This window comes from Sitophilus oryzae, unplaced genomic scaffold (genome assembly GCF_002938485.1).
Source record: "Sitophilus oryzae breed Bouriz unplaced genomic scaffold, Soryzae_2.0 scaffold_1436_pilon_pilon, whole genome shotgun sequence".
Taxonomy (NCBI): domain Eukaryota; kingdom Metazoa; phylum Arthropoda; class Insecta; order Coleoptera; family Curculionidae; genus Sitophilus; species Sitophilus oryzae.
Window position 1 is genome coordinate 276,037 of NW_022146100.1, and position 23,555 is coordinate 299,591.

The window sequence follows — 23,555 nt, forward strand, 5'->3', positions numbered from 1 at the left end:
CACAGTTCACAGCACAGCTTTTTAAGTTTTTAATGCCACTTTTTCACAATTATCACCAGTTGGAGTAAATAAAACTTGAATTAAACTCACAAGATAGCAATAATTACTTTGAAAATGGACGTTATAAACATTTTTCGGAATTTATTTAATGAGAGCGGTTTAGATTTTGAAAGATTTTATGATTTTTGAAGATTCTGACTTTGACAAGAGAAAATTATTTCTGTTTTTGTTTGCCGTTGTTCTTAGCGACCGCTATAACAGCGCCAGATCGCGCATAACGGTCGCGACCCAAAATTTTTACGGGCTTTCCAATCTAAACTTGTTGCATTTATCTATGGGTAGATATACCGATAGCCGTCGATACAAATTTGCTATATGTCCTATTGATGACAGCTAAAACTATGACAACGACAATTAACACTACGCTCATTGGCCGTACGTACCGACATCTATCGGTATGTATAGTCTTAGAGCTAGCAACTTTTTCGAGAAAGTATTTAAGAAAGCTGGCCTTTTGATATATCTTTTACTATGCTCTCTGGAACAGCATGCGGCCCATCTGGCTGCCGATACCCGTTGCATTCACTACTGCGTATCGGAAGAAGATCCTATATTTTTTTTATTTAGTCCGTTAAATTCTAGTACTGAATATAAAATGAACAAGTCTCCATAGCGCAGCGCGTAGAGTTTCCGACTACGAACCGAGGATTCAGAGTTCGAGAGCGGGTCAGGGAAAAAACTTTTTTATTTTATTTTCGTTTATATTCTGATAGTGAAGTATTAAATATTTGTTTTTTGTGAATCACTAGAATTATTTAATACTTTGCTATCAGAATATAAACGAAAATAAAATAAAACAGTTTGTATCCCGACCCGGTCTCGAACTCTTGACTCCTCGCTTGATAGGCGGAACCTCCACGCGCTGCGCTATTTATATAGACTCGCTCGGTTTATATTCAATACTAGAATTTAAAGAGCTAATAAAAAATATAGGATTTTCTTTCATTGCGCAGTAGGAAATGCAACGCATACCGGCAGCCAGCCGGGCCGCATGCTGTTCCAGAGAGCATAGTAAACGACATATTAAAGAGCAAGCTCCAGGGAATGCTAGTATTCACTAGTAAAAGCTGATTTCAAAAATATCTGTTGAACTTTTACTGGCGTAGTCTTAGCAAATCAGTGAATATGAGCTTTTACTAGTATTTGTTAACAATCACTGATTTCCGACTTTTACTGTAACATAAACACTGATAGTAATAAATGTCTCCAATTCTGTTCTTTTTGGAGTAGCTGGGCTTAGAATGTGTTGTCACTCTCTCGTTAAGCTTTTTCTGTTTCTCTTTGTCTTCCAAAGATCAATTTTGGCGTTTAGCTAGGACAAAAAACATTTTTTGTTCAAGCAAGTCTTATAGCAATAAAAAGTCTAAGCCCACGGCCACACAGAAAGCGTTTTTTGCGTTTTTAGCGTGAAGCGTCTTTAGCGACTAAAATAAAATAACAGGATTATATAGGGGTGGCCACACCAAAAGCGTGTAGCGTTCGGCGTGTCTCGCAAAAAACGCAAATGAAAACAAATCAGTTTGTTTTCTGTAGCGTCTTTAGCGTTTTCTAAGATGAGACCCCGTCATAGGCGGACGTTATATTTAATAATACAATAAAAATAAATTAAATACCGTATGATCGAGAAAAAACGGCGTCAGCGATGGCTATGGAATGAAGATCGCTGTCATTTTATATGTAAATTTATATGGGAAATGTCATCGATGTTCCCAGCCAACTGGACGCCGTTTTTTTTTCGATCATACGGTAGTATGTATATTATTATCTAAAAATATTTTTATAAAGTCTACTGTTTAGGAAGATTTTATTAAATTCAAAAATTTGAAGGAAATGTTTGAAAAAGTGTAGTTTGAAATGTTGAAAAAGTAATAAATTAAAGGAATATTTTCTTACGCGTAAAAAATAGTTTTTTATGCGTAAAAAGTGTATTTTTTCTACGTAAAAAAGTTTTTTTAAACGTTTTAGACGCGTAAAAAATACTTTTTTACGTGTAACAAAGAGTTTTTTTATACTAAAAAAATATTTTTTTGGGTAAAAGAGTTCTTTACTAGAAACAATAAGTTTTTGACACGTAACAATTAGTTTTTTACGTGTAACAAATAGTTTTTTACACGTAAAAAATATTTTTTTTTGCGTAAGAAAGGTTTTCTACCAATAAGTTTTTGACGCGTAAAAAAATAATTTTTTACGTGTAACAAATAGTTTTTTACACGTAAACATTTTTTTTGCGTAAGAAAGGTTTTCTACCAGAAACAATAAGTTTCTGACGCGTAAAAATAGTTTTTACGTGTAACAAATAGTTTTATACGCGTAAAAAATTGTTTTTTACCAGTAACAAATAGTTTTATACGCGTAAAAAATTGTTTTCTACCAGTAACAAATAGTTTTACACGCGTAAAAAATATTTTTTTTACGTGTAACAGTTTTATTCGCGTTAAATAATAAAAAATAGTTTTTTACGTGTATCAAATGTTTTTTTACACGTAATAATTTTATTCACCTTTACAAAATTTGTATTAAAATATCAGTATTTTTGATAAACACGTGGACTGCTCACAAATATACGTCACGTCACTACGTATTTCTAAGCCGTTAACACGTTTCGTTACAACGAGCTTGTGAGTCAAGGCCGACTCACTAGCTCGTATGTCACGGCCTTCAATTTTTACTCCCAGCGCGCGTAAAGAAGTTTCACTCCATAATGTTTCATAAATCATGTCCTAAAATTGCATTAGCAACTAGAAATATTTACTATTCTATTATATAATTATAATTATTTATTATATTATAGTTATATAACAAGTACTAACCACAACACTACAACATAAAAAAAAAACTATACACATATAAACTAAAATTAGTAAAATAAATGGCAAATAATTAATTAATTATTTTTACACACACCACTGGCACTAGCAGTAGATTGTGTTTGTCTCCGAATATATGCCCCGGCCAGCATCTTTTATCTTCGTCTATTCAACGCTAACGGCGCTGATCTCGCCTATCTCTTTCTCACAGGATTGATTGTTGGACTGGCCGGGAATCCACGAGCTTGCGACGTTACTAATTGACGTCTTGATAGAAACTGCAGACCTGCCGCGTCTTTTGCGTGTTTTTAATGGACACAAATCGAAAAAAGCGCTTAAAACGGTAAAATCGCAAAAAGCGCTTGAGGACGCAAAAAAACGCAAAACGCTTTTTGTGTGGCCGTGGACTTAAGCAAGGAAAAAGTCTTATAGCCTTGTTTATATATTAACTACCGTATGATCGAAACAAAAACGGCGTCCAGTTGGCTTGGAAATGACGATCGATGACATTTCCCATATAAAATGACAGCGATCTTCATTTCATAGCCATCGCTGACGCCGTTTTTATTCGATCATACGGTAGTTATTCAGTGTGAGTTAGTTCTGGGAGTCCACTGATAGATGGCTACGAGAATTGCATCGCGGATCTTTCAAAACTTGAATTCTAATTAAGTGGGACAATCGCAAGAACTGTAAACTTATTAGGTTAATAATTCTTAATTAGTTTACCGTTCTTGCGATTGCCTCCCGCGATGCAATTCTCGTAGCCATCCCTCAGTGGACTCCCAGAACTAACTCACGCTGAATAACTAGTTAATATAGGTATAAACAAGACTTGATTGATATAATTTATGATGGTTACAAATGTTAAAACACAGTTTTCTTGCTTTATAATATTTATTTACCTATATGAATTTTTTATAACAATAAATGAGAGAGCTACCATACTAGAAGTGTACATGTTTACGATTGAGACAACCTATAGTATCCTGCAATGAAGTCAAATTTTAAGTAAAAAATATAAAAAGTCAATAAATAGAAACACAGGATGCATAAATATTGCTAAATAAAAATGTTACTTGTTTTGACACAACTCTAAATGACTAAAGAGTTTCTTAAACAGAGAAAAATAATAAATGAAACACACATTTATTTACACACTTTTTCACACTCAACGTCTCTAAATGTCTAAACATATATTTACATGTAGAAAGTAAAAATAAAAAGAATATCGATACTTAAAAAATAAAGACACTTCATTAAAATTAAATAATAAAAATAATAATAAAAAAGAAAAATAAACGTCGAATTTTTCATTCAATTTTTGTTTAAACATATTTTTTGTAACTATTAAAAGAGTTACGAAAAAAAGAGAATTCGAGTCTCCTTATGCAGATGATGATTAACTTCAATCTTTGAAACCGTTAAAACTACTACCGTTAATATTATGCCCTTAAAAGAAGTTATTTCATTGTAATTGGGGGAATACATATTTATCAAGCGTAATAGATCAGTTCGGCGATATACTCACATCGAATTATGAATATTAACACACTGTTAGAGATATCCACGAGTTATTTCAGCGTTCAACGTTTTAGTTTTATCACAGTTTACAAAATACCCATTCACAGCGATCGAAATAACGCGTCTAGCAGTCTTCAATTCTGTTCTTATTTGTGCTGTCATTCTTAGGATGCGTTCTCACTCTCTCGTTGTGCGTTTTCCGCCTCTCTTTGTTGTCTTGCAGCGGCCGCCGCGGCAGACCTGCTAGCGCTCGACCTCAGGTTCTTCTTCTCCATGACGGCTTCGGGGTCGAGGAGGATGTCACCCGACTTGCGTTTACCTGCAAGATCAGCAACACCTTTCTAAATAAAATGCCCTCGTCATCGTTTGCAAATTTCATATATACTAAATAGGTCTAGAAGTACGATAATTAATGCCTACATCGTTTTTATTTAATGGGTTCTATTACTGATGACGTCATATCTTGTATGAAGTTTGAACTTGAGATAATAGTCTAAAAGCTAGCAACGTTTTCGAGAAAGTATTTTATGACGTCTGGCTCTTTGATATATCTTTTACTATGCTTTTTGAAACAGCATGCGGTCCGTCTGGCTGCCGATACCCGTTGCGTTCACTACTGCGCATCGGAAGAAGATCCTATATTTTTTTTATTTAGTCCGTTAAATTCTAGTATTGAATATAAATCGAATAAGTCTCCATAGCGCAGCGCGTAGAGTTTCCGACTACGAACCGGGGATTCAGAGTTAGATACCGGGTCAGGGCAGAAACTTTTTTATTTTATTTTCGTGTATATTCTGATAGTAAAGTATTAAATATTTGTTTTTTTTTTCACCAGCAGAATTATTTAATACTATAACTTTACTATCAGAATATAAACGAAAATAAAATAAAAAAGTTTTTACTCCGACCCGGTCTCGAACTTTGACTCCTCGCTTGATAGGCGGAACCTCTACACGCTGCACCATGGAGACTCGGTCGGTTTATATTCAATACTAGAATTTAAAGGACTAATAAAAATATAGGATCTTCTTTCAATGCACACACCGCATGGGCCGCATGCTGTTCCAGAGAGCATAGTAAACGATATATTAAAAAGTCAGCTTTCTTAAAATACTTGTTTTCTCGACGTTGCTAGCTCTCGTACTATAAGGAAACCTCAAAAATTAAATACCAGATAATATACCGTGCTGGCAACTGTTACTTTTGGGTCGGTATTTACATGTGTGGAAGTAAATCGCATAGGGATCTTATTAAGTCGGAGTGACAGAAATGCTATGGTGCGCTGTTGCCTTTCCCTGTCAAGTAAAGTAAAATCACGATCGCAAACCGCTTATTTTTAAGATTTTTTTTCGAAAAGGTAACTAGATAAAATCATTAGATATGTTTCTGAGCATCTGAAATGGAATTATAAGGATATCATTAGGGTGTCCATTTTTTTATAACGAGAAAACGTCAGTAATCGCGACAAATTAAAAACTCAACTTTTTTACACATAACACGCCATAACTTAAGAACCACTTTAGATATTGAAGCTTTTTTTATTTTGTAGATCGGATCATTTACAATATGTTTACATAAGAAAAATTCGATAAGGTTGTTTTTTTTTCATTCTAAAATTTAAACAAACCATCCATTTACTTTTAGTGCATAGCAGTTTTCAGCAATCGTGTGTAACTTTTTTATTTATAAAGATTTTTGCATACTGCCTGCGAAAAAAGTTTTTGAAAAACAACAATCAATTATTTCTAATAGATTTTGAGATATCGATTTTTTCAGAGTTCTAATAGCGCGACCACTGTCGAACACCAACTCAATTCCACTTATTTTTATCAAAAATGCAAGTGTTTCTAACTTGCACATAAACATTTTCAAGCTATAGGGAAAATTACAACGACTCGTTAATAAATAAACAAATGAAGTATCATGAGACGTAATTAAATCGTGAAGCTGAACGCATGATGTACACCTTTTCCTAGAACTTTAAGTACTGACAGAGGTACTGATTGCGTCAACCGGTCGACTGCGACAAATCTGCTATATCCCCTTCCACGTCTCTTAGCAATGTGCAGTTTCTCGGTTTAGTTCGTACGTTTGGCAACGTGTTTACTGTTCCCTCTTTGTTCAGTACATTATAAACGCATTGTACTCTTCTTACATACGGAAATCTCGACCCAAGACTAACCATTGCCAGCCCTTAGTATGACGTAATAACAATGATTGTAAAGAAATTAATATGAATTTTATAGATTTTTTACGCACGAACAGATATGTTACCAAACTTACCTCTACGTTTAGTATTTTTCTTTGGCGGTAGATCAGCTTCCTCCGCGCCGCCGGCAACGCTTTTACTATCGTCCTCTTTAGATGACGCGGCTTGGGCAGAATTATCAAGTTCCGGTTGTTGGATAACCTGATCTGGTGGTTCGAGCTCTTCTGCAGGTTCACTTACGTCCTGCTGCGGGCTGACGGGCCGAGATTTCTCCGGCGTGACGGTAGCGGAAGTGACTACTGAAGAAGGTAGTAAAGTTTCGATGTCTACTCCCTCCTGAAAGAGTAGTCCAGTATGATCAAAATATTATACACTTTTTTTTCAGAAGAAATACGGATTTAACATTAAATATTTGGAATATCATCGAATAAAGAATAAGTGATGTGTCAAAAATCTGTCATTAGCAAAACGATTTCCAATTTCAAAACTCGTAATTCCTTAAGACTATTAAAAAAAGTGGTCAGCCAAGGAAAACTACGAAAAAAATTGAAACGATAATTAAAAAAATCGCCTTAACTAATCCGCAAAAATCGGCAAATCAAATTTTGAGTGAACTACCTGGTGTCAATATAAGCTCAAGACCATCCAAAGAAGACTAAGGGAAGCAGATTATTTAGCAGAAGAGCAGCCAAAAAAACACTCATCAGTAAGAAGAACCAGAAGGTCCGAATTACCTTTGGAATGAAGAAAGAAAAAGTTCTTTTTTTATGGACTTTCCTGCCCAAAGTCCAGACCCCATTGAAAACCTGTGGGAGGAAATAGATCGCCGGGTAAGACGAAGTCGCATTAGCAATAAGAAAGATTTAAGAAGAATTTTGAAAGAGGCCTGGAATTCCATTGAACCAGATACCATAAGAAAACTATTGGACTCCATGCCAAAGCGATGTCGTGAAGTTATAGCTAATCACGATTACCCTACCCATTATTCATTTTATTAGGTTAGCAACAACTATGTTCTTGTAATTTTTATATTCATTTTTAATTTCTCTAATTTTTGTCCAATAACGCATGACAAAGTTGAAGGATGTTTATACAGACTTAACCAGTGATGACGTCACGAAGAGAATAATATATGCTTTATTTTTTAAGTTGGTGCTGATTTTACGTTCTTTCTACTTACTTGTTCAATGGGGGGTATAGGCGTGGACGTCGGTGCCGGTGAAGGCTGTTTTTGCGGCACCGATTGCGGTTGAGGCGTAGGAAGCCTCTCCATAGGTTCTACGGGTTGAGGCGTATGAATTTTAGGTATCTTCGCAGGCGGTTGATCCTCCTCCACTACCGAAGACTTGTCTAAAGGTAAAGGCGATTGACTCGCTTCCCTTGGTCTTTTCATACTCGATGTACTACTTAGTCGCACCTAAAAAGGTTTATTTGAATATGAGCAAAATAAATCGACAAATAAACAACAGTTGAAGTTCAACATAACAGCTTTCTCTAACTACTCATGTGTTACATGTAAATTATATTTAATATGGATGGACATACCTGTTCTTCAGCTAAAGCTTTTGCCATTATAATTTCGTTAGTTTTATTAAACTGTTCCAGCGCCTCTCGCATCTGTTGTTCCTGAGATTTCTTGGACGATTGGCCTTGCGCTTCTAACAGTTTCGTAAAGTCAGCTAGGCCGGGGAATCCCGAAGATCTTTTGTCTTTAGACATATGAGTAAAATCAGTCGGCAATATACCTATAAAAATATATATCTTTAACTAAAATGCAATAAAATATTTAATAAATAACTAGATTCTTATGGCCGTTTGCATCAAATTGCCTGTAAACAGTGTTTAAGTAATCACTGATTATATTTAAATCAATGATGATTTTTGTTACATTTGCACCATGTATTTTGTTTAGTTAATCAGCGAATATTCTTGGCAACACTGTAAACCTTTGCTACGTAGCAAATTTCATATTCACAAACCTTTTTCGTGGTTATAAACATTGTTTATCCGTCTTTTATGTTAAATGCCAGGTTTTTTTACAGTTTTCAAATTATAAATTCTGTCTGTTAAATGGAAAGTCATTTTTAACACTATTAACAATAAGTAAAAGAGCCGAAATACAAAATAAGATTACTGACGTTTTCTCGTTATAAAAAAAAATGGACACACACCTAACGATATCCTTATAATTCCATTTCAGATGCTCAGAAACATATCTAATTATTTTATCTAGTTATCTTTTCGAAAATAAAAGTCTTTTAAAAACAAGCGGTTTGCGATCGTGATTTTACCTTACTTGATAAAGGCGCAACGGAGAAATGTGGCAACGTCGCAACAGCACACCGTCGCATTTGTCTCACTCCGACTTAATAAGATCCCTATGCGATTTACTTCCACACATTTAAATACCGACGTAACAGTTGCTAGCACGGTATAATTACAGAATATACCAGTAGTACCTTTATATTTTTTAAATCACATTAACTGAAGCTTAATTGTTCAACAGACGAAGAACAGCCAGCTGTATACTGCTTTTTTCGAATTTATTCTTTTCTATCTACTTTCCTTTTTATTCAGAAACTTTTAAAACACTGATATCCAATAAATATCTAATATAATAATAATTTTTGTCCATAAAAGTATATTTTCCAAGTTTAAAGGTTGATTAATTTCTTAAAGGTGACATGTACACAAAAGACAGCGCACAGTGGGGTATTTGACACAGATAGTTGATCAAATTTTTTTTATGTAGACCTTATATAAATTATTGCTATTTTCAATTAAAGAGGAAATAATATGAACAAAATAAAGGACAATTCGTCGATTCTAAAAAAAGAAAGAAAAATCACTGTTCCAGGGTTTCCACGGTCAATGCCACTAATGCCAGTAGTAATATCGCAACTAATACTACTAATGCTACGACCCATGATGCCCATACCACTAAAGTCGCTACTAATGCTAAATTGTGCTATACTGCTAATGGCACTAATGCGATCGCTTTGTACACAACAATGCCATCGCGGTTTACACCTCGCATTAGTATATCACTGATTGGCAAATTAGAGGAAACCGAGAATGTTTTTCTCATTTTATCAGCAAAGTCGCAAAAAGTCGCAATATTTTATTTTACTGTATGAAAGCCCAATGTTTACTAAGTAAAACGTATATAGACAATATGCTGAATTCTTCGAAATGCGCAACTAAATCTCTAAGTATAATAAAAATGTCACAAATTTAATCAAATTTTCTGAACGCCTAACTTTTAGTTGCAAACAAAATCGTTAGTATAGAGAATATCAAAATAAATAACACGTTTTTGTAGAATACATACCTGCAGCTTGCTGAGCCATTTTCAATCAAAACAATAATATAAACGTAAAAAGAGCACAAGAACAACAACAATTTATAATTTTAAACATAAAATTTAGCCATTTAACTCTTATCTGTGAGAAGTAACAACTTTGACGTTTCGTTGAAACTTATCATTTATCTTTTTTTGGGAAATCTTAAACACATTTGCTTTTTCGAATTTCGATCACCTTTTTCATGCTAATACCCCACCGTGCAGCGTGACGATCGATCAAATGAGTGGCAAGAGAGAAAGATAATCGAATGTCTCTGATATATTTTCAACACGAATGAAACGTATTTACGATCTACATAGGTTATAAGATTTAAGAATAAAACTTTTCAGTTACCTCTTAAACTTTCCAGTGCCTTTCTCTTCTCCTCCTTTTTATCCGCCTTGCCCATCTTCATACTCATCTCCAACCCACTGAGCGCCCCTTTCGACATCCCCTCCAATATCTGCGTATCGGGCGGCAGCAACAGTTGTTGTATGTGCGCGTCCCTCGTGTTCACGGACCTGCTCGGCTGCTTCATGCCGCCACTGCTCCCGCTACTAGGGCTAGAAACGGCGGTGGCAGTAGTCGCCACAGAAGAAGGCCGGGACGAACTCGAAGAACTGGACTTGAGCTTGGTGTTGGAGCCGGAAGAAGGTGTAGGGTTCAGACTTCCGTTCAACAGACTCAGGCTGTCATAAGCGGACATGCCCGGTTGGAGAGTGAAGGGATTGAGACCGCCCAAGCCGATAGGGGTGTAGAGCAGGCTAGGGTTGGGGAAGAAGAACGGGAATGGGTTAGTGGTCGGAATGTTAGAACTGTTGCTTGACGATTGGCTCTTGCTGGAAGAGTGGGCTTCTTGAGGTTTTTCTTGTTTGGTACTGCTGGACGATGTGTTGGACTTGCTAGTGCTTTTACCGCCACTGCTGCAAAATATTGAATATATATCAGGTGCGTCTCAAAAGTGGCTCGCTCCTAGAACTTTTTTATTTTTTTTTTCAGATAAAAAGAGAAGATTTGGTATGTTAGTATTAGGATTGATTGACGTATTCAATTGTTTTTGGTCACTTCCTGTTACACCAGAAGAAATTACTAAAACTTTTGATTTTCGGTATATTTTTACTTTTTTGGATAGAAAATGACACTCTGAATAGAATGACATGTCATGTCAACTTTTGAAAATGTCAAAATTTGACATGACATGTCATTAAGCTTAATAAAATCGTTATTTTAAATTTCATTCTAGAGTGCTATGGCTGTGTTAAAAACGCTCATTTTTAATCAAGCAATTTTTAATCACTTGGATAAATAGAGTTGAACGGCCAAAGGTTTTTTTGTCTTGTCCTGGCCGGTTAAAAGACGCCCAAATCGTTTTTTACTCATATCTCAATTTTTTCAAATGGAACAAGGATGGCTCATTAGCATTTTTAGAAAAAGCATTTTTTTACGAATAATTTGATACCGCACACTTGGTATTTCGAGTCAAGTTGTTATGAACCGCATGTTACAAATAAACCATATGCGAAAATGCCAAAAGTGAGATATGATATGTCCTTTGAATAAGAAGACTAAGGAAGGAACATAATGCTATCCATGTATTCATGCATGGTGGGCGGAAAAAGCACTCTAGGGTGGGGATCCTTGACAGTTCTGTTTGACGATTCGTTTTAGACATTTGAATTTGATTTGAAATTTTGTGGATTTGTCAGTCTTTACGGAGCTTATTTTATGTTATTTATTATTTATTCTACTACTGATAGTTGTATAAAGGTAGTAAATCTAGATGGAAATTGTGGCAGAACTTAAATTAACAGTGACACTATCGCCGATTTATCGAAAAAGACTCTAAAATAGTTGGTTGTGTAGCGTGCGGTAGATCTCGGCAAAAATTGAGTGAAATAATGGAACAACTTTTCGCTAGTAAGTGACTATATAATATACATACGTGTAGTAAACCGATCATTTATGAAATTCACTTAAATTAACTAAATTATATATTTTTCTTGCATTTTTAGCTTTTATTTATTGCTTGTCAAAGATTAGATGTCAAAGAATTTAGATACGTTAATTTGACTTACATGCTTCAGTAGCGTATCGGATGTTTGTGTTAATAAATACTTATTATAACTTATCTATTTTTATTAGAATTATATATTTTATAACAATTTTAATAACTACCAACATTTATTCACAACGTAAAATAAAACAACAAATTATTGAGTCTACCCCACGTCTACCCTACATCATAGTTTTACATTTTTTAAATAAAATTAGAACGACACTGATAAACCGGAATTTAAGTCGGCCATATTTGAGGCCCATCACGGTGTACCTAAGATTTTTGATATGCTCCTTCCTTAGTCTTCTTATTCAAAGGATATGTCGTTCTATTCAGTGTCATTTTCTATCGAATAAAGTAAAAAAATGGCGAGGGTGTCATTTAAAAATCAAAATTTGTAGTCATTTCCGGTGCAACAGAAAATGACCAAAAACAATTGATTACGTCGATAAATGCTAATTTATGACATTACTAACATACCAAATCTCGTTTTTTTATCTGGAAAAATAAAAATTAATATATATTACTAATTAATTATTTATTATCTATTACTAATATTACTAATTAATCTAAAGAGAGAATCTGGAACTTAAGCGATCCTAGCCAAAACCCCCAAAGCTAGGTCGCGACAATACTATACTTTAATTTTGTTATACTTACGTTGCAGCTGCCGCCGCACTAGCCAACAGACTCGGATCCATACCACCCAATGCAGGCAAACCTCCCAATCCAGCCAGATTAGCGAACAAGTTCATATTAGATAGGTTACCCAATCCGCCCATCGATCCCATAGGCAACCCGGCGAACGGCATGAGCAGCGGATTGTTCTTAGGATCGAACTGACCCAGTCCCGAAAGACCAGACAAAAGGTTCGAGTTTATTCCCGCCAGTCCCGAATTGCTCAGCGACGGGAATGACATATTGGAAGGTAATGAGGTGGTCACGTTGGCTGAACTGACGCTGGACGTCGAACCTGTTGGGCTGGATAGCAAGGGAGGCCGTCCAGAGCTGCTGGATTTCGGTTTGTTACTTCCAGACATGCCAGACACTTAAAAAAAATATTGAAATTAATTTAATACTTAATAAAAAAAAGGATCATACCATTTTGAACAGGTAGTCTTTTGTGCAGATCCGTTCCCAAATTACCTTTCTCCTTAACCAAATCCGACCACTTAGGATCAATATCGTACATCTGATTTTCCATCAACCACTGACCGAGCCGCTTAAGCGTAGGCGCTTTAGGTCCGGTCAGTTTCTTCCCTGTCACTCGGTGGATGACAGAGACATTCTCATCGCCCGTCAGCTTCTTCCAATCGAGGAGGGTGGGGTCCACCCTGGGCCTGCGACGGCGCGGGGATAGGTAATCGGTTCCCAGAGGTTGTTCGGCCAAGGCTGCGTTCTGTTCAGCCAGCCATTTGTTCACTTTCGCTTCGTGCGAGTAATTGACTTTGGAACCGATGTCGGCAATCATAGCCTAAGAGAAAAATTTACATTTATCTATCTACTGAAGAATAGTTATACAGCAGTTATAAGCAGCTGCTTGCAAAAAAAACACACCTAAAGTAATCGCAAAACAATTTCCGATGCACGTGATCAATTTTGACTGACAAGCAGTGGCGACAGCGCTGCCAGATTGTGATGGATTTATGAGATCTTAATTTAAAATTGACAAACAACATTTTTTAAAGAGTTTTACGTTTTGTTTTTAATTTAATAACTAATATTTTACTGATTAATTGATTTATTTGTTTTATAGCTTATTTTACTTATTACATATTGGCAAAAACTAGTCCATTATGAAGATTATTTATAAGCGTTATTATGGGTGATTTATTTATTGATTACAACGCTATAAGTGGTGATAACAAGTAAGAGGGTGCTATTAATGCACAAACTAATAATCACAGAATTTAATAAAAACTAACTTTGAAAGTTGTATAATGTGCTTGTCAATCAAAACAGAACGTCAACGGTTTCTTGTAGAAGTATCTGTTTTAAAAAAGTAAAGTGTTCTCGAATAGTTGAATTTAAATATTTTAAATAGTTTTTCTTTATTCTTTGTATTTTTTTTGCTTCCGACGACGGAAAGAGATAACTTTCCGAAACGTTAAGCATTTTTTTTTCTTTGTTAGGCAAATTTGTATTACTATAAACATAACTTCTGACAAGCAGCTTCCGTTTAGATTTAACGCAGAAGTGTTTACAAAAAAATAATTATTTTATTTTGTAGATTTTCTTGCAGTGCAGTGGCGAAATACCCATAAGGGAGTTTTTTGGAAAGATGAATCCGCCACATAGGTATCGACATTTTTTAGGACCTTTATTGTCACGTTCTCATTCAAAATAGTTAAAAAAAAAAACAAGGAAGCTACAATATCTTTGCTTCGACTGTTTAAATGCTTCGGCATATTTTCAACACACAATTTCAAGAAATGCAATAAAAAAACTCGAAAATTTAGTTCTTCAAAGAACTGTTTGTGCTTAAAAGTACGATTTAAAAATAAAACTACGAAAATAGGCACAAAAACGAGAATTACTCACAAAGATTCAACGGCACGATATTATACAAAATAATGACTGACACTAGGATAATTGTCAAATAATAAAGGACAACATTACTGAACATGGCGCAATGTGACCAACATAGCGATAATAAAATTCGGTTTAAACTAATTTTTGCAGCTTTAATCTAAATAAAATATTTGTTACAATCATTTGCTCTATAAAGTAAAATGAAGAGCTGCTCGGTATCTTAAATTATACAACAAATAACAGCGAGCTTCATTCTAGAGCCATCACTGACGCCGGTTTTTTTTCGATCATATTGTATATACACACACCGGAAAATCTAAGGATATCATTTTATTAAAGTTAAAAATAAATGTTTTGAATAAACAACCACATATTTGTAGGCCGATTCTTTCTACTTCGATTGAAACGAAGTAGTCACACTAGTTATTTCTAAATTTGGGATATTTGCAGAAGTGTTTGTGCATTTTTTGTCAAATGTATAAAAAGCACCTAGCATCAATTGTTCGAATTTAACCTGTACTGGCTATGTTTTTATGATAACTGGCCAGAATTCATTTAAATGACTCTGTTTAGTATTAAACGACATTATGGAGCGTAGACATCTTAACAGAGACGAAATGTTAAGGGCCATGGGTATGCTCGAAGCTGGAATGCGCCAAATCGACGTAGCTAGAGCATTAAATACAACGCAAAGTGTAATATCGCGATTACGTGCACACTACCGTGAAAGTGGCGATGTTGCTGAAAAGCACACAGGGCGACATCGCATTACCACCCCTTAGCAAGATCATTTTTTACAATTAAATGCTCGACGCCGACCGACTCTTACAGCACCAGAGCTTAGTTTAATTCTCCAGGAAACACATAATGTAACAGTTAGTCCAGACACTGTTCGCAATAGATTAAGAGAGGTCAACTTAAGAAGCAGACAACCCTTAACGAGAGGAAATCGAGAGGTACGATATTTGTGGGCTCAAGATCATGTTCAGTGGTCGAATGAACAATGGGCCAATGTTCTCTTCACGGATGAGTCACGCTTTGGAATTGATCCAGATTCGAGAAGGCTTAGGGTATGGAGAGAACCGGGAAATTTTATTCGGTTGGATCATGTTCAGTAAGTGCACCCTTATCAAGGTGGAACAGGTATGGTCTGGGGAGGAGTCCAGTTAGGCCGAAAAATCGATCTCGTTTTTCTTGAAAGGTTTCTAACAGGAATCACATATCGTGATTTAATTCTTGAGCCTGGCGTGTTACCATATGCCAATGATTTTGGGAGAAACTTCATTCTCATGCATGACAATGCACGGCCTCATACAGCCAGAGTGGTAAGTGAGTTTATCAATGCTCATCAATTAAACATCTTACCCTGGCCGGCACAATCTCCTGACCTCAACCCCATCGAGCACGTATGGGACGCGGTCCAAAGAAGAATTTTGAGAATGGTATGCCTCGTGAAACTCGTAGGGATCTGGTTCGGGCCGTGAATGCAGCGTGGCAGGCTGTACCTCAAGAAGAGATCGACAACCTGATCAGGAGCATGGAGAGACGATGTAGGGCTGTAATGAACAGTAGAGGAGGCCATACCCTTTATTAAGTAAAAATGGTTTTATCTTTTTATTTTAATTCACAGTTTAGAATAAAAAAAAATGTGTGTATTTTTTTTGAGTTCAATAAAAATCAAGGTAAATTTGAAAAATTCGGTAATTTTCGCATTTTTATTTCCAATACGTCCTGTAAACTATTTGTTTATTTTAATTATATTATATCAGAAATGCAAATAATAAAATTGCCGACGATGGTTGGGTAAAACTGTAATATCCCTGGACTTTTCCGGTGTGTGTATTTCATTATATCCTCTGTTAAACTTAAAGCATTACTTATCTCTCAACAAATTCACTTACCTCATAGCTCTTTCTATGCTGCTGCTGTTTCTTCAGCATGAAATTCTGTTGCTCGGCCTGCGCCAAAAACGTGGAGAAACTATCCTTGGACGAGAGCGTAGGTAGCATGTTCGGCATGGCGTTGCCCCGATTGGACGAGGACTGGGCGGCTGAGGGAACGGAAGTGACTGTTATGGTGAAAGGTTTTTGGGAGGGGTTATTGTGGGAGGTGCTTACGGGAGCGCTGGTAGGCGTGACGGTTACGCTAGGAGTGACGGGAGGTTTCTTGGTCGTTTCGGGGAACAGGGACTGCTCCTTGGCGGCAGACAGTCCCAGAACGATCTCGTCCAATTTGCGACGTTTCTTTTCTTTGCCAACGACAGGTTCAGGTTCGGGCTGAAAAAGTATACCAAAATAGATAAATTTCTTTGTGCTGGATATTTTTTGGCGCCTCAAAAGTGGCTCACCCCCTATAACTTTTTTATTTTTTCAGATAAAAAAAAAATGAGATTTGGTATGTTAGTATATGACGTAAATTAGGAGTGATTGACTTATCCAGTTGTTTATAGTCACTTGCTGTTTCACCGGAAATGACTACAACTTCTGATTTTTAAATGGAACCCTCCGTATTTTTTTACTTTATTCGAAAGAAAATGGTTTTCTGAATCAAATGACATATTATATGTCAACTTTTGACATATTCACTCAAAACAAATTGTATTTTATTAAATTTCAATCTAGAGTACCATGGCTGTGTTTAAAACACACACAATTTTTAATCAAGGAGCCTTGGAAAAATAGATTTGATCGTCTAATGTTTTTAGTCTCTTGTCCCTGGCCGGTTAAAAGATGCCCATATCGTATTTTTAATCATACATATCTCAATTTTTTCAAATGGAACGAGGGTGGATCATTAGCATATTTGGAAAAAGCATTTTTTTACGAATAATTTGATACCACACACTTGGTATTTCAAATTGATATACTGCCGGATATGCATACTATGCTGCTACATATATATATATGTATTGATTGTCAAATTGTCGTTATGAACCGCATGTTACAATTTCAAATAAACCATAAGCGAAAATGTCAAAAGTTGACATATGATATGTCATTCTATTCAGAGTGTCATTTTCTATAGAATAAAGTAAAAACATATCGATGGTGCTTTAATCAAAAGTTGTAGTTATTTCCGGTGAAACTGGAAATGACCAAAAGCAATTGAATATGTCAATCAATCCTAATTTATGTCATATACTAACATAAGAAATCTCGTTTTTTTATCTGACAAAAATAAAAAGTTATAGGGGTGAGCCACTTTCGAGACGCACCCGGTATAGGGCGACCCAGCATTCCGAAAGAGCTCTTGTGAGGTTTCGGATTTGATATTTCTACTCTAATCGTTTTTATAAAATTCACGAGCATGTTTTAACAATATTTCCATACATGGCATACACATTAGATATACAGGGCGATTCAAAGATATTTTCAAACTAAAGTTGTTTATATTTAAATGGAATGCTATATATTTTTCAAGTAAATGAATTTGTCATTAAATTTCCATTAAGAAAATACGATGTCATATTCTACGCAGGGTAGTTTTGACACTATATATTTTGACGAATTTTTACCTAAATTTGACAATCATTAGCAGGTTCTCTGAAAATTCTAAAATAGAACATTTTTAAAGCAAAATAAAACACTAAATCACCACAATATACCAAAACACTTTTACTTTTACACTGACAGTGTAAAAGTAAAAGTGTTTTTTACTTATTGGTTTATTTAAAAAATGATATATCATATTTCACTACGATTGGAGTGACAGAACGATGCGCAACGTAGATACGCATGAACTCGACTTAAGATTTTCTTGCCAAATTTGTGTCAAATTGTATCAAACTGCGTTATGGAAAATAATAAATATTTGCGAATTGCTTTTATATTTTGATTTGTATTATTACGGGTTTTGCGTTTTTTAAAGTTAAGTGGAGGAAAAATCGAGGGAAAATTAAGTGTAGACGCAGAGCACAGTTTATAGATAATATCCAGTTTAAACCAGGGGGGTGACAGTGAAATAGGAAAATTGGAAACAGTCATTAGTGTCATTCCTGTCATCTCCTGACGACAAGTATGGCCGCCTAGACAAGGACAGCAATGTTTCTGTCTAACTATTGTCTAACTTCACAGATTATAATTGACAAATTTCAGAGACAACTTCAGATTTGTTCTAGAACAAATTTCGACGCCATTTTAATTCTTTCCGTTTAGTTTTGCTTTGTAAATTCAATTTGATATTTCGGCAGAAATTTATAAATATAAAGGTAATAAAGCATATAAAATATATATTAGATGAAAAATCCTGGAGAAAAAGACGTTTCTGCAGTACTAGGTATGTCCCATGTGTATTAAAAATAGGTAGTAAATAAACACTATTTCTGTATTTTTTAGATGCAAGAAAATGATGATCGGCGATTTTTTTGAAAATTGAAACAATTTACAGCAATGTAAGATCATTTTTAACTACAGCCAACATTAGTTATCTTCAGTATGTGCGATTTATTGTCAATTATACTTACGCAATTTTTCCTCTTCATCAACTTAGACAAAGTGTCATCTAACTTATTGCCCGCTTTCGAAGCTCCACTACTAATACTGCTACCGCTGCCACTAGGCGTAGGGGGCTTCTTAAGAGAAAAGTCTTGCACCTCGTTTTGTAAATCTATCGACACCTTGTCGGTCTTTGGAATGCTATAATAGACGGATTGTTAAAAAATTGATGTCAACCGTCAAGAAAGACTGTTTTTATATTTTTACTTGTATCAAAACCTAAAAAAGAACGGACACTATTTTGGGGAAATAAACTTCAAAGCAAGTAACTGTCGCTTCTGAATACCTAAGGTATTCAGTGATATTACTGTGATAAATGCAACTATTAATTTTTTAGAACTCAGATCCTACACCGACGTTTGTTAAATTTAAATCAACTGATATTTTTGAATTAGTTTGTATCTGAATTCTCAAGTGTCAGCTATACACATGAAATGTTCTAAATTAGGCTGTATTCCGTTGCAAAACCAGGCGAACCAGACCGATAAACTACGGTAAAGAGCGGTTCCTGAAAAACATCGGTTTGATACGGAACGGTTTGGTAAAATACTGGAAACGTCAAATGTTGGCGTTTTCTAAATTTCAATACCTCTACTATAAAATTGATCTTTTATGCATTTTTAATGTACCTGTTCTCTGCTTTTACGTTTGCTTCTTCTTTTCAATGGAGTGGAGAATGGAGAATTCTTTTCCCATATTTGCTTGATTTCTGTCACATAAATGACATTGATTGATACCGATTATAACCGAATTTTTCAGGAACCGTGTTCCGTAATAAGAAAACTTTCAGGAAACCGATAGAAACGGAACATAAAACCACAACCAAGGTAAGCAACGGAATACACCCTTAATAACACATATGTTACTATACCTAGAACTCAAATCTATGGGGGTTAGAGTACTGCTAGTTCCGGGAATCACCGTCGTCTGTCCTATAGTTTTGGGAGTTAAAGCAGGTTGATATTTGTTGGCATAATCAAACGGCATCTGACCAACTGTCATGTTCAACGTGGAAGCTCGGTGTTGATGTGCCGGTGGCGGTTGAAGATTTCCTTGTGGCGTTGACCTCCTGGTATTAGAGATGTTGATAATTAAAAAGAGTCGATATTTTCAATACGGACATTTAAAATATTATTGATATTTTCTGAATAATAGTTGGTTAATTTTAATACCCGAAATATAAGTTTTCAGATATAGGTTTAGAACTTTTGTCACAAAATGAATTACAAATCGCTAATTTACTATCGATTTTTTTAGTAATGTGTATATAATTAACTTTAATATTTGGCAATTATACAGGCAAAAAAAAATCAAACGATCAAATTGTTTTTTTCTAATTTCAATACAGATTAGTCGTACTTGCTAAAAATTTCGATTTTTTAAAAATTGTAAATTTGCAGTAAAAAAGATTCTTAGCCAAATTTTCACACTCTTATAAAACACCCTGTATACGAGAATTCGCTAAATATAATTTCGAAAACAACATAGTATCTTAATCACAATAGATTCATCTAAAATCTGGTCCAAACCGCACCCCAAAATCTTTTTTATTTCAAGAGATATTCAACTTTAAATTTACCCTAAAATTTTGCTTGTCCCGATAATTATGTCCGGCAGTTTATTTGACGAAATTGTCCACAAGTACTAGTTAAACGTTTTTCTTCACTTACGCACGCCAGAAAGAAATCTAACAACGAACCTGTTTGTTTCACTTATTTTTAATGGGCAAGTCGTAAGGGGAATCCCCTGGTGTCGATCCCGCAGATCCCGCACGGTAAATCCCGTAACTTTGATCCCGCGGAATCTCAGAGGGTTGCGGGATTGCATTCCCTACTTAGCCAATGAAGGCAATAACAAAGTATTAGGGCATTTTTTACATTTTTTTTCTGTTTGTATATGATTTTTTATGACCCATGTTTTCTTGAATATTTTTAGTTCTGTTATCGTTATGAATATTTATTAAAACCAGAACTGTTTCGTTAGCTTTTAACATTTTTTTTTAAATTTACTATAGAGTATCCAATGCAGTGTAATGTGACGTTACGACAATGGTCACCAAAACCATCTCTTCATATTAAAAAATTACGTCAAAAAGTAATGATAACTGAAAAAATTGCAAATTGATCGTGATCAGTTCATTTTTTTTTTAAATTATTACCAAAGCATGCATTGGCGCGATCCAAAAAACAAAATGCTCAGGAGACTCGGTACTTACCGTAAAATTATATTTTAGGAAAATTTACACACGAAATTATTGCACAGGGTGTTTTAAAGTTAGGATAAAAAACAATCGCTCGATTAACCCTGTATAATATGCCAATTACTAAAGTTTACAAAAAACTGAGTTTACGAATTAAAGTTAATATAATTATATACAGTTCGCTAAAAAAATCATGCAAATAGGGCTAAAAATGACAAAATATAACATATTAAATTTGACCAAAAAATTTTTTTTTGCATCTTTGTGTATTATCCTTACCTTGAATCCTCAGAGTCTTCATCCCAATGCGATTTCGACGATAAATTACTCCCCAAGTGACTACTATTCAACAAAGCATGCAACTTTGCTCTTTCAGTTTCGACATCGATAGCAATATGTCTTTTCCTCTTATCCACTTTCTTAGCCAGCGATATTTCTATATCGGGAGTGGAAGTCTCCCGTTTGGGTTGTTCGTTTGGTAGCTCGTGAATGGGAATGTCGAACTCGTTGCCTATGCCAGTGGCGTAGGCAGAAAACGACTTAGAAACGGGCCATTCTTTGGTTTCCACGGCGTAAATGATGTGTTGCAAACGAACTTGAATAGCGTATTCTTTGGGCCACTTGATAGCGCTGTTGAATAACTGTGCAACTGTAGTTTCGCTGAAGTCCAGAACACCTGCAGGCCCGGGTTTGTCTCTAAGTACAAAAGTGTCAACTTGTGATAGTCGGGACAAAGGCTGGATAACCTCCAAGTCAGGAAACATAGCTTTCAGTTCTGCGGCTTGTTTGGAACACAAATCATTCGCAGCGATTTCTTCTTCCAATTTTAGTTGTTTCTCGTCCTTTTTGTCTTTTGTTTCCAGCTCAAGAGGTTTAGACTTTTCCTCTTCAGCCTCAGGCTTCGGTTCTTCTTCCTCCTTAACCTCTGCTTCTTTTACTTCGACTGAATCAACTTGTTCAGTTTTTTCGCTGTCTTGTTTGTTTAAATCTTCCGGTTCTTCCTTTACAGGTTCTGCAAGTTTATCTTCAGTCTCAGTTTCCATTTTGGTTGGTTCTACTGGTTTAGATTCGGGTGTAACTTCAAATCCATCCTTTCCTTCTTCCTCTTCAGGCGATTTTTTATCGAGACACTCTTTTTTAGCTAATACTTTTTCGATTTTAAGCGTTCCTTCGCCTTTTTCGAGCTTAACTAAAATTTCGTCTTTATCAAATTTCAAAATATCTTCGTGGCTTTCTAATTTAATAGCGCCTTTGGTGTCTTGTACCTCAGAAGTCACCTTCTTTTTCAGAACTTCTTGAAATGATAATTCGGGATCGTTTAGGAGATAATGATCAGTTCTACCAAGACCATGCCTGTAAAAAAGTATAATAATCCACATTTACTATGAAACAAAACTTATACCGTGCAACTGTTACTCTTGGGTCGGCAATTACATGTGTGGAAGTAAATCGCATAGGGATCTTATTAAGTCGGAGTGAGAGAAATGCGACGGTGTGCTGTTGCGGCGTTGCCGGTACGCCTTTCCCTATCAAGTAAAGTAAAATCAAGATCGCAAACCGCTTATTTTTAAAAGACTTTTTTTCAAGAGATAACTAGATAAAATCATTAGACATGTTTCTGAGCATCTGAAAGGGAATTATAAGGATATCGTTAAGGTGTCATTTTTTTATAACGAGAAAACGTCAGTAATCGCGATAATTTACAGGCCATAATTCAAGAACCACTTTAGATATTGAAACTTTTTTTTATTTTCAAGATCGGATATTTTACAATATATTTACATAAGAAAAATTCGTTAAGGTTGCTTTTTTTTCATTCAAAAATTGTAAACAATCATTTACTTTTAGAGCATAGCAATTTTCAGCAATCGTGTGATTTTTTTATTGATAAAGATTTTCACTTACTGCCTACGAAGAAAATACAGCAGAAATACTAACAAAGTTCTTGAAAAAACTACAATCTATTATTTCTAATAGATTTCGAGATATCCATTTTTGAATTCAGAGTTCTAATAGCGCGACCACTATCGAACACCCGCTCAATTCCACTTATTTTTACCAAAAATGCAAGTGTGTCTAGCTTGCACTTAAAAAAATCAAGCTATAGGGAAAATTACAACGACTCGTTAATAAATAAACAAATTAAGTATCACGAGACGTAATTAAATCGTGAATCGCATGACGTACACCTTTCCCTAGAACTTTAAGTACTGACAGAGGTATTGATTATTGATTGGGTCGACCGGTCAACTGCGACAAATCTGCTATATCCCCTTCCACGTCTCTTAGCGATGTGCACAGTTTCTCGGTTTATTTCATACGTTTGGCAA

At 35.3% G+C, this 23,555-nt stretch overlaps 1 protein-coding gene across 9 annotated transcripts in view; it reads right to left on the minus strand.

The window, feature by feature from the left end:
- Positions 1-3,748: 3,748 nt before the first annotated feature.
- The window catches only part of LOC115876391 (chromodomain-helicase-DNA-binding protein 8), a 71,555-nt gene continuing 51,748 nt past the window's right edge, over positions 3,749-23,555 (minus strand). For 6 of the 9 annotated variants that reach the window (XM_030892161.1, XM_030892160.1, XM_030892159.1 and 3 more), the window contains 11 exons: positions 21,505-22,578; positions 19,897-20,094; positions 18,995-19,166; positions 16,434-16,808; positions 13,102-13,474; positions 12,661-13,048; positions 10,299-10,867; positions 8,146-8,345; positions 7,781-8,017; positions 6,675-6,936; positions 3,749-4,710 (listed from right to left, as the gene is read on the minus strand). In XM_030892161.1, the coding sequence (XP_030748021.1) occupies positions 4,556-4,710; positions 6,675-6,936; positions 7,781-8,017; positions 8,146-8,345; positions 10,299-10,867; positions 12,661-13,048; positions 13,102-13,474; positions 16,434-16,808; positions 18,995-19,166; positions 19,897-20,094; positions 21,505-22,578 (4,003 nt within the window). In that variant the 3' untranslated portion in view covers positions 3,749-4,555. Of the gene's footprint in view, positions 4,733-6,674; positions 6,937-7,780; positions 8,018-8,145; positions 8,346-10,298; positions 10,868-12,660; positions 13,049-13,101; positions 13,475-16,433; positions 16,809-18,994; positions 19,167-19,896; positions 20,095-21,504; positions 22,579-23,555 lie in introns of those variants that run through there. The other 3 variants (XM_030892157.1, XM_030892158.1, XM_030892162.1) reach the window with 3 other exon arrangements.